This window comes from Zea mays, chromosome 2, assembly GCF_902167145.1.
Source record: "Zea mays cultivar B73 chromosome 2, Zm-B73-REFERENCE-NAM-5.0, whole genome shotgun sequence".
NCBI lineage: Eukaryota > Viridiplantae > Streptophyta > Magnoliopsida > Poales > Poaceae > Zea > Zea mays.
Window position 1 is genome coordinate 216,337,385 of NC_050097.1, and position 12,174 is coordinate 216,349,558.

Sequence of the window (12,174 nt, forward strand, 5' to 3'; positions counted from 1 at the left end):
GTGGACCAAATCTGTTCTTAGACAATATAGATGTCCTAAACCCATACACCCATAGAACTCAGGGATACATCATTGTTCTTAGACAGATCAGATCACATCAGTTGTGGTAGTGCTTGGCTAGGAAAGTCTTGAGCCATAGGTCACGATCATCAGGAGTCATGTCCAGGAACACCAGGGAGGTGGCCTTGTGCTCCATCATGTGGTTTAGGGCATACATGAGAGCCTCCCTAGAGAACCCAGGACAATTGATTACAGCATTGTAGATCCCAGGTGCTGCTTCAGCATGGATGCTTTCACGGACAGCAGCAGCAACATCTGAAACAGCTTGTTTCATCCCATTGAACACAGCAACATCCTCATCAGTCATGAACCTCTTCCTCTTCCCTAAGTTGGGCTTGTTATCATTGGACTCACCAGGGGTACCCTTGTCAACAGTCTTCCCCTTGTTAGTTAGATTGGAACAATCAACAAACTTTGAGGTCACTTCAATGCCATCATCTAGGATGTCAACAATGTCAGTTGGCTTGCCCAAAGGCTCATTTGAACCCATTGCAAACTTACCTGTGGCAACCCCACTTCCAAATATGATTTGCATAGGCATATAGTTCTCTATGGGCCTATTGAGGTAATCAGCATCTTTTGGGTGATCCTATTGAGTTAGCAACTCAAGTTAGAACAAGGGAATTTGAAGTGGAAGAGTGGCATTAACAGGTTAGAAAAATAGAAGGTATTGGTCCTAACCTTGATGTAAGCAGCATAATGACCCTCTTCTAAGCTTATGACAAAGTTATCCTCATCCCAAAGAGCGCCACTAATGTCCTTCAGTTTGCAAACCTTGACCCACCTAGACCTCCACTTACGAAGGTGATTGTACACTTGTTGGCCTGTTACTTCTTGGCCACAGAACTCAGATACATTTTTAGCAACAGAGTTAAGGTGGATTTCCTTAAAACCTTTGTCAGTCTTAACCCCATTTCCTATCAAGTCAACAAAACGACGGAGAACAAACCCAGACATTACAGCAGTCCACCTAAGAGCAGGCCTAGCCCCCTGACCAGCAACCTCAGAGACCATGTCAGCCATAGCTGGAACAAGTAAAAGATTAGGGGGAGATAGAGATTAGGGGGGAGATAGAGATTAGGGGGGAGATAGTAGAAGAAAATAGCAGAAGTAGCATAGAAGAGTAACAAAATAGTAGAAGTAGCATAAGAAAGTTCATCATTGCTAGTCGACAATGGTATCAGGATGTAAGTAATGTCATCATTGCAACTGAGCACATCACATAAAGGAACTTAGCACAAAGAAAGTGAGTTCAAAATTGAAGATAGTTCATCATTGCTAATAGACAATGTTCTCAGCCAACTTAGCACAAAGAAAGTGAGTTCAAAATTGTAGATAGTTCATCATTGCTAATAGACAATGTTCTCAGCCAACTTAGCACAATACATAATGACCATTATCCCCTATGTGAGGCCCTATTCTGCCACATTTGTTGAGCCCAATTGTCCCTGGTAGCGGACCATGCAGCATTGTCCATGACAAGGTCATGGGGAGCTTCCTCATGAACTTGATTTGCAGCCCATGTTTCTTCCAGTGGAATATGTTCATCATTCCCATGACGAAGAATCCAGTTGTGGAGGATACAACAGGCTAGGACTAGCTTTACTTGTGTCTTGTATGGATGGAAAGGTTTGTTGTATAATATTTTGAATCTGTTCTTCAAAGCACCAAAGGCCCTCTCTATTGTCACCCTTAGTGATGAATGTCTAAGGTTGAAGAGCTCTTTGGGGTTCTGTGGATTCCTCCCCCCATATTCACTCAAGTGGTACCGTGTGGCACGATAAGGGGGTAAAAACCCAGGTCTGACAGCATAACCAGCATCCACAAGGTAAAATTTACCTAACATCATATATCATATATTAGGGCATTGTAGACCAATATTAGGGGATACCAAGGAAACTAGTTTTTACCTTGGGGCACTTTTAGACCATCTTCTCTCTCAAGGGCATCAGCAAGGATAAGGGCATCATGTGCTGATCCCTCCCAGCCAGCAAGAACATATGTAAACCTTAGATCAAAGTCTACAGCAGCTAAGATGTTCTGTGTCTCAACCATGCATCCAACCAAGCTGACATAACTGCTACAAGGACCACTGCCTTTGCAATTAGCCGACGGCGTGCAATAGCAGGATTCATTGCTAGAGTGATAAAATAGAAAAAATGAGATTAGAGGTCTAAGTTGGCTCAGATGTATAGCTCAGAGGCATATTAGCATCATAGAACATTGATCTATAGCTCAGAGGCATATTAGCATCATAGAACATTGATCTATAGCTCAGAGGCATATTAGCATCATAGAACATTGATCTATAGCTCAGAACATAACAATTTTAACATAGTGATGTGCTAGTTGCAAATATATGATAACAAATTCTTACACGAGCCACGGCTGCGACATACAAGAGATGCGCCACCCAGAGGCATTGAAACATCACATACCATTGATCGACAGCTCAGAGAGTAATAAAAAGTATGAATATATTCAAAAGTAACCATAGAACTCAGTTCAACATCATTGATCCTAGATAATTAGGACTAAGATAGGTGCCATGTTGATCCTAGCTAATTAGGATCAAACAAATGTCATTGATTCAAGCATCACATACCATTCAAGGTAACATCACAGCTTAGAGACTTAAACAAGTATGAGAACATCAAGTTGCAACAATAGCTCAACCAGTTTAGACATTCAAGGTAACATCCAAGATCTAGCTAGAGAGCAGCAAGTATACAGAGCCAACATTTCGCTATATTCAGTAAACAGAGCCAAGTATGAGAACAGCAAGATCTAGCTAGAGAGCAGAATACTCAAAGCCAAGTATACAGAGCCAACATTTCGCTATATTCAGTAAACAGAGCCAAGTATGAGAACAACAAGATCTAGCTAGAGAGCATAATACTCAAAGCCAAGTATACAGAGCCAACATTTCGCTATATTCAGTAAACAAAGCCAAGTATGAGAACAGCAAAATCTAGCTAGAGAGTAGAATACTCAAAGCCAAGTATACAGAGCCAACATTTCGCTATATTCAGTAAACAGAGCCAAGTATGAGAACAACAAGATCTAGCTAGAGAGCAGAATACTCAAAGCCAAGTATACAGTGCCAACATTTCGCTATATTCAGTAAACAGAGCCAAGTACTCAAAGCCAAGTATACAGATCCTGCTACAACAAGTATGAGATCTATCATTCAAGCAATACTCAAAGCCAACATTTAGCTATATTCAGGCAAAAGTGACAGTCACCATTCAACTAACATCCAAGCAAAATACAGAGCCAACATTCAGTTAATATTCACTGCAAATGGATCTAGCTAGAGAGCAGGCAAATGGAGCTCAGAGCCAACATTTCGCAACACATAAAATTCCCATATTCTCAGATCTGAAATCTAGCTAAAAGAAAATACCTTCAAATCTAGCTAGAGAGCAGGCAATTGAAAGAGCTCGACATGGACTAGATCTGAGAAAACCTAACACTTGGGACAATCAAATCAGACCAAGATCTTGTAGCAAGGGGAAGAGTGCAAGAGAATATCGAACCTCATACCTTTTGACGCACCCTGAAGGATTGAGATCCTCACCAGCGACGAGAGTGGAGGGTGCGAGAGCTCGAGGACGACAAGCGACGGGGGAGTGAGAGCTCGAGGCCGATAGGAGACGGGGTGGGAGAGCTCGAGGGCGAGAGGAGACAGGGGACAGAGAGCTCGAGGGCGAGAGGAGACGGGGGGAGAGCTCGACGGCGAGAGGAGACGGGGGGAGAGCTCGACGGCGAGAGGAGACGGGGGGAGAGGCGGAGAGCTCAAGGGCGAGAGGAGACGGGGGGAGAGGCGGAGAGCTCGAGGGCGAGAGAAAACCCTAGCGAGACTGCGCTCGGACTGCGCGAGCGCGTCCTGGCTCGCGACGGAAGAGGATTTTGGTCGTATCGCGTGGGCCTGGATGAGCGTGGGTATTTGCACGCGTGTGGCCTGGCCCAAAACTGAAAACAGTCAACCAAACAAATGAGCTTCTTTTATTTCTGCATCCAATGGGCCATGCACCAGGGGACACGGGCAACCAAACATACGGTTTGTTTGCTTGAAAATCCGAAAATGTCAGTTTCCCCCCCCCCCTATAAACTGTAGCTCTACATGGCTCCACTTCTTACGTGACTCCATAGTTGTTTTCGGCTCTGTTTAAAACTCGTAACTAAAGAAGAAGTCCTGGAACGATTAGGTCGCAGCTTCTCCAAAAGCTGCTGTTCTTGTAAAATACTACATCGGTTCTTGAATATTTGAAGACGCTTGTTAATTTATTTTTAAACTAAACTGACTGTTAATCTATTTTTAAACTAAACTGTGACAAATAAAAAAGAAGCTAAGGAGTACTTGTGCCGAACTCTTCTCAACGGGTAACTTACCCCTCGTGTTTTTTCTTCCTCTTAGAGCCTAGTTTAGTTATCCTAGTATTGAGCTTAATTCATATGTATTAAGGTGGATTTGGGGTGTAATTTAAACTAATTTATACTCTAATTCACCTCAACGCATATGGATTGGGGTCAATACTAGAGTATCCAAATAAAGTCTTGGGATGATTTTTTTTTCTTCCTCTTGGAGGCGGCTGCAGCGACGCACACGCCTAGAGTTCACATCCCGCTCATGGGCTTCCTATTCTTCGATTAAGAGTAGATCGGATAGAATTAAGAGTGGATTGGAGAGGATTAAATCTCTTACTAATTAAAATTAAACAGAAAGATATTTAATTTCACTCAATCCCCTTGAACCGAACAAGTCGTGTACAGGAGCAAGAGGTTTAGAGAGGATTGAGGCAGGGGTTTGAAGGGGATTGATGTTATCAGGGGAGGGAGATGATGATATAGACTTCTGAGAAGAGTTGGAGGGGCTGATTAAATGTCCGCTGGCTAGCACTGTTTAGAGTTCAAACTAAAACCCTTAAGTCATGCGGATCTGCTTAATGCTATGCGCATGGCATGGTTGGAGGCGAAGGGAGTAGTGACCTTCAAGGTGTTGGGAGAGAGTTTGTTCCTGGTGAATTCCAATGCTTGGAAGACTAGAATAGGGTGATGGAGGGAGGCCCTTGGCTCTTCCGTGGAGCCTCGGTTGTCATGGACGGCACTAATGTGAAGGTATACAAACTAAACAAAATCCTGGTCTGAGCACGAATCCAGGGCACATACCAGAAGGGCTAATAAAGAACAAAAAATTGACAGATGGAGGAAGAATCAACCCGTCATCTGGGTGTTTATGGATCTTGACAAGCGCCTGGTGAGGGTTGTCCATCAAAATTAAGGAGAGCAGAAGGCATCTGGTACAGTACAAAAAAATTACCTGCTTGTGTGTAAGGCTGGGCTAAAACTTGGAACCTAAACCCAAAATACTCGAATCTGAACTGAATTTCGTCCGAGAATTTCGGATAGCAACTTACACAACCCGAACTTATTTTGGGTAACTCGGTTATCATAATTGGGTACCCGGAGTACCTGAACTTTCACGTGTCATGTTTATTTATTGATTTATGTATCTATAATTAAGTAATTATGTGTAAGTGTGCATGACTTGTTATTGTAGATTGTCTATGTTCTTTATGTTCATGTATATCATTATACAAGCTGCATTTTTTATACTAGTTTAAAAAAGGTGTATGTGTTTCTATGAAGTTGATATAACAATTCGGGTAGTTCAGAAATAAATCCAAAAATCCTAGTACCCGAATTTTTGATTTTATAAAACCTGTTGTAGTTTCGCGAACCAATTATTTCTTCACAGTTTGTAAGTGCTCTAAATTATTTTTATTTTAAAAATAAATAAAAATAGAGTCTGATCCTAATTTGCATGGATGTGGTAGGATCCAATTGTAATGGCGTATTTGAATTGTATTGTCGTATTTTCAAAGCTAGAAAGTCAGACTAACTCTGAGAGACTCTATATATATCCTTCTCAATCTATGTAAATAAAGTTTTTTCTAAACAACTATCTAAATATAGTCATCTTCTATTTTAGATTTTTCGCTAGCTAAATTAAAAAAAACATGAATGACTCTCTAGAGTGCAAATAGCGAAAAATATAAAAAGTTGTTGAATATTGTAAAGATATACTCCCTCCGTTTCTTTTTATTAGTCGCTGGATAGTGCAATTTTGCACTATCCAGCGACTAATAAAAAGAAACGGAGGGAGTATAATCTAAATAATAATAATTATTATTTAGAGAGTTAAATTTAGAAAAACTCTGATAGATGTTATATGACATGTATTAGAAATCCGATCCCCCACCGCAATCATCAATTCATCACGGCATCACCCCCAATTTCTTCTACTCCACCGAAACATAAATCTGTAGCCAGCAGAAAGATCTTGCGGAAGGTGGCAGACGCATAGATGAGGGTGAGAGCATTTGGCGGTAGCGCTTGACGAGCGACGAGTAAACCCTAATGCTTTGATCGCGGCGGCGTCGTTTGGGACACTCCCGAATCGATCCGCCTACATGCCTATGAATCCTCCTCCCCCGCCGCCTCCTGGGTCGGCGTCTTCGGCGCCGGCGGGGCCCAGCTACTTCCCTCTCCCTTTCCACCTGCAGCAGCACCAGCCGCAGCCGCAGATGCCGCCGCCTATGGCGGCGAGCAGCTACCAACAGTACCAGCAACAGCTGCATCAGGCGCATCAGCTCTTCCAGCGGGACGCGCAGACCATAACCCCCGAGGCGCTGCAGAGCGTCAAGGCTGCTCTCGCCACCAGCGACGTCCTCGACCCCGCCGCCGCCGCGAACGCCAGGCCCTCCGATCCCTCTACCAGCAAGAAGCCCATCCCCCGCCGCGCTGCCGGACAATCCTGGGAGGATCCTACCCTCACTGACTGGCCTGAAAGTAGCTAACATAACTTATTAATTCAGTTTCCTTTGTGTTTAATGGATCACCCTTATTTGGTTTGCTTGTGTCTCAACTCCTAACAATTTGCAGACGACTACCGGCTGTTCTGTGGAGATCTAGGCAACGAAGTTAATGATGATGTTCTATCCAAAGCATTCTCACGGTTTCCATCCTTCAACATGGCAAGGGTAAATATCCCTTTTTATCCAAAAGGCTTATTTGTAGCAAAACTTGTTCAACAATCCAATTATTGTTATGCAATACCTATTGTCAAATTCTTTTAGGGGCTGTTTGGATCCTTCCATTTTGTAGAAATGAGAAATCCAAATCAAAATAACACTGATTTCTGCAAATTTTAGCAGTTTACAGAACATCAGCGATGCACATGGTGAATTAGTGATACTGTTTTCTGTATAAAATTTTGTACGAATTGGAGATAACCAGCAGTTAGAAGATATTTCTTGTGGATCCTTTCATAATAATGTGCTACTTCATGCTAGCTAGTTCTGAGAATTGCATTAACGGCAGTTTGTTAATGATTTATCATATGAAGATAGCAAAAACCAAAACAAAAGTAACAGGGTTCGTATAAGCTTATGCATCCCTGAAGAAATTTGTAGTAACATTCTACACTTTGTTGGACTTGTTCTCTGCTTCCTTCGATGCTTATAAATCTTTTCGCCTAAAGAAGCATAAACTACCTGATTGCGAGAGGAGTTAAGATATTGACTCACAAAGAAATCCATATGCTGATCTCTAAGTAGCGAGGCTTATGTCAGTCATTGTGTGCAGCATTTGGCATGCATTTCTTGATTTTATACATTCTTAATTTGCCTTTGCACTCTTTATTTCAGGTTGTTAGAGATAAGAGGACTGGCAAGACTAAAGGTTATGGATTTGTGAGCTTTTCAAACCCTACTGACTTGGCTGCAGCAATAAAAGAGATGAATGGTTTGTATCTCTAATATGCTCTGCAGATTCAGTTGCTGCCACTTATGTGCATGTTTCAGTTGACTGTTCCCCTTGTTACTTTTGGACAAACTTCTTTCAGGAAAGTATGTTGGGAATCGCCCTATTAAATTGCGTAAGAGTAACTGGAAGGAGAGGACAGATGTTGAGGCTCTGCAAAGACAAAAGGTAGCTATCCATCTCCTTCGTTATGTGTTTTGCTCTCCATGTCTCCTCTAATTTCGTCCATGCTTTTCCATCCTTCAGAATCATGTCCAAAGGAAGCCTAAAATTCCCAAGAAGAGTGTTCTTCACAAGTAGAGATATATAGGCCCTACCGAGGGTGAAGGGCAGCTCATGGTAAGTTCCTTCTCAGTTTACATGCGGGATTAGTTGTAAACAAATGCTGCGGCTTTATGTTATGGTACCACAAACTTTATTTGCAGAGTTCTGATGGATGACTTATATGTTGCGTAGGATGCGCTGCTGCCTTGGGATGATGCTACTTCTGGAATGTCTTCACTCTCTGCACTACTGGGGGGCGGAAATCACGCAAGGGCTGTTGTTTCATGCAAATTGCAACGAGCTACTGCTGCCATCTGATGCAATTTGTGCTCCGTTTTACTGTTTCCCATAGTTTGCGTTCATCCATTTGCGGTGTTGGAGTACTGTCATGGCTACTGACTAACCAGGCCGAGCTGAACAAGAACCAAATGGAATTTTCAGTTTTGGTTTCAGCAAGTAATAGCATGACGTGTTGTACTATCTATCTCGGTTCCAGCTCAAGGTTATGTTCTTGTCCACGGCATCCACGGCCGCCAGCGTCTAGGAGGCCAGGAGGGCCTGCACGTACTTGAGCTCCAGTCACTTCTCCACCCCTTCCCCCCATCACTTCCTTAAGGCTCTGCAGCTCCAGATTAATTTGATTTGTATTAGCAATTTATCCTCCTTTTTCAAAAGAAAGTTGCAACTGTACTGTTTCTGTTTCATGACAACACTGCAACTTAATGAGTTAATGACAGAATAAATTATGATACTCCAAACAATGGTGAGGCGAAACTACCGGACCAATGGTGAGTGCAACCGACACCATTGCAGATACATAATAATTCAGTTTTGGAAGGGAGTGATCACAGATCAGAAATCATCAGAAGTTGTCTAAATATGAAGACCGTAGACTTCATCAGTACGATGGACAAGTAGAAACCGGAACCTCAAGATTAGGAAGGAACTGTGTACCAGAAACCTCTTGGATGGAAGATTGTTCAGACGTAAGGGAGCAAGTTGAAGAGCGTGTTATGAGTTACACATTAAAAACATAGATCTATGATATATAAAATCAATTTTCATCTCTAGTCTTATAAATTTAGCATATGCTTATATCTAAACTTTAGAAAGTGGTAGAATGTCAAATTTCAAATAAAATAACTTACTCTATTAAATAAATTATAATTCCATTAAAATAAAGGGATCCAAACGGTCCTTCAGACATTTTGATAGATTTAAAGTTTTGATTAGCTTTCTTTTCTATATATATGGCCTACATTGATGGGTTATTACTCATGATCGACTTCAAACATTTTCTAGAATTACTTTAGATACAATACAATGGGCACACAAATTAAAGAGTACACTGTACACATGATAAATTCACAAAAATATAATCTAACTTCTGTTGATTCGGCAAAGAAATGATGTACATGGACTCACGCACAACTATTAAGTGTTAAGCTGTCATTTTGAACTATCCAACTATCCGGTTTATGAAAAGATATGCAGATCTCTTTCTTTTTTTTCATGTTATTTCTCCTGTTGGGAAGTCTTAAGGCTAGTTTGGAAATCTCATTTTTTTCCAAATGATTTTTATTTCCCCCAGAAATTTAGTTCTTTTTCACTTGGGAAAATAGAAATAACTTGAAAAAATGGAGTTCCAAACTAGCCCTCATTTGGTAATCCTTGCCAGATAAAGGGGTGTTTGGATCCACGAGACTAAATTTTAGTCTCGTTACAATATTTTAAATATTAAGGGCGTGTTTGGTATGGCTCTGCTCCACCCCAGAGCAGCTCTACTCCAAAACTCTAGGTGGAGCAGCTCTGCTCTAGAGTTTAGATTGTTTCTCATAACCGGTGGCAGTGGCGGGTAAATAACTCCAAACTCCATGACAAGGTTTTTTTTTTGAGTTTTCGGAGCATCAAAAGAGGTACTCCAAAAAATTGTACTGTAGCTCCAAAAGCTCCATAGAGTTTACAACTCTGGAGTTAAGGTGTTTGACATGCTCTGGCCAGCTCCTCCTTGGAGTTTTGCTCTGAAGCCATACCTTTAGGTCTGTTTGGTATGGCTTCAGAGCAAAACTCCAAGGAGGAGCTGGCCAGAGCATGTCAAACACCTTAACTCCAGAGTTGTAAACTCTATGGAGCTTTTGGAGCTACAGTACAATTTTTTGGAGTACCTCTTTTGATGCTCCGAAAACTCAAAAAAAAAAAACCTTGTCATGGAGTTTGGAGTTATTTACCCGCCACTGCCACCGGTTATGAGAAACAATCTAAACTCTAGAGCAGAGCTGCTCCACCTAGAGTTTTGGAGTAGAGCTGCTCTGGGGTGGAGCAGAGCCATACCAAACACGCCCTAAATATAGTCTAATTATAAAACTAATTGCATATATAAGGATCAAACGTCAAGATTAACCTATTAAGGCTAATTACTCCATGATTCACATATGTGATACTACGGTAAACATTTGGTAATTATGGATTCATTAGACTTAATGAATTCATCTCGTCGTTTAGTCTTCGTTTAGTCTTTATCTGTATAATTAGTTTTATAATTAGAATTTTTTTAACATACTCGTAGTTGTCATTCAAATATTCAAATGGTGAGTTCATTTTGATGCCATGGAAACACACTAGTTTCTAACTTTTCAAAATTGGAGTGATATATTTCTAATTAACTCAAAAAGAAAAGCAGTAACAAGCAAGATGAAAAAACACATACATTGTGTACACATGAATAACTATCAACAGCGTAAACATAGTAGCTAGAAATCTTTATTCGTTTACGTACGTATATATGGATCCAAACTGAAAGCTAGTTCAACACAAGCAAGCTCTAGCTCGTACGCAAGCAGACACCATAGCAATCATACATCGTATGCAAGCTCTAGCTCGGGTTCTGGCAGCTCCGGCATGGCAGGGGCAGGGTGTTCGTCCTTGGGCGCCTCTTCGAGCAACTGCTCATGCCGCTGCAGCAAAGCAGCAGCGCCACGAGGACCGGAGCGAAGGCAGGCAGCATACATTGTGTGCTTCTCGTCGTTGGTCGTTCCATGGCTGGTTTTGGTCATCTGCATCGATGTGGTTGTTGTCCTTTGCGATACTTTCTTGAGCTCTGCTGCACTTGTGTATGGTTTGGTTAGTTGGGAAAACTTGACGACCTGTGTGATCTGGTCGGTCGATGCAGCGGCAGTGATCTACATCTGGTTGGCTACCAGATTGCGCAAAGCTGTGGATCTCACGACCTGCAATCTTGCATTTCATGCCAAGAACCGACTAAGAAAGAGACCAACATGAATATATCTATGCTCACGATCGAGAGTACTCTGGAGGTGTGGTTTTTTAAACTGGTGCCCTCGATTTTGCTGGTGTGCTCAGTTTTACCCTTAGTCATGTTTTTTTTCTCAGTTTTGTCCTTCTGTTCTATAACGCTGGAAGGGTAAAACTGAGAAAAAAACACGACTAAGGGTAAAATTGAGCACACGAGTAAAACTGAGGGCACCACCTTAAAAACCCAACTTTTTATAAGGATAAATTTATGCTCTGCAGCCACACCTGCTGCAGCGGTTCGGACCGCTGCAACTACAATTCATAAGGACAAACTATTAGACCAACTCCAGCAGTCCATGGCTCCGAATCCGTATCCTACGGAGTCCAGGAGTGGATACGGAGGTGCGGAACGAGTGTGGTTTCCAGCAATGCTCCGTAAAACTTGGGTCGTTTCTGTTGCCGCGTTTCCGCTGAAATGTTGCCCCTGGGCGAAGACACCGGTCGCCCAAATCAACTCCACCGTCTTCAACCTCGTCTCCGGCTCGGCGGCCCGGCGCATTGGATCTCCGTGTCAGCGCCTCGGCCACGGGTTTGCTCCGACGGATTGCAGCTTCGGCTCGAGGGCGGACCGCGACAGCAACGCCGGGCTCAACCTCGTCTCCGGCTCCGTCTTCAACCTCGTCTCCGGCTCGGCGGCCCGGCGCATTGGATCTCCGTGTCAGCGCCTCGGCCACGGGTTTCGTTCCGACGGATTGCAGCTTGGGCTCGAGG

The 12,174-nt window shown here is 42.5% G+C and overlaps 2 protein-coding genes across 2 annotated transcripts; one reads left to right on the plus strand and one right to left on the minus strand.

The window, feature by feature from the left end:
- Nucleotides 1-97: 97 nt before the first annotated feature.
- On the minus strand, nt 98-1,083 carry LOC103649289 (uncharacterized). Its single transcript, XM_008673592.1, has 2 exons — nt 742-1,083; nt 98-649 (listed from the first exon to the last, which is right to left on the minus strand). Exons 1-2 carry the CDS (start codon nt 1,081-1,083, stop codon nt 98-100), a joined length of 894 nt encoding a protein of 297 aa, XP_008671814.1.
- A 5,338-nt stretch (nt 1,084-6,421) lies between these two features.
- On the plus strand, nt 6,422-8,840 carry LOC100272487 (uncharacterized). Its single transcript, NM_001146956.1, has 6 exons — nt 6,422-6,915; nt 7,009-7,106; nt 7,773-7,869; nt 7,970-8,055; nt 8,134-8,226; nt 8,344-8,840. The coding sequence occupies exons 1-5, from the start codon at nt 6,537-6,539 to the stop codon at nt 8,185-8,187; spliced, it is 714 nt and encodes a 237-aa protein (NP_001140428.1). The 5' UTR covers nt 6,422-6,536; the 3' UTR covers nt 8,188-8,226; nt 8,344-8,840.
- The last annotated feature ends 3,334 nt before the right edge of the window (nt 8,841-12,174 follow it).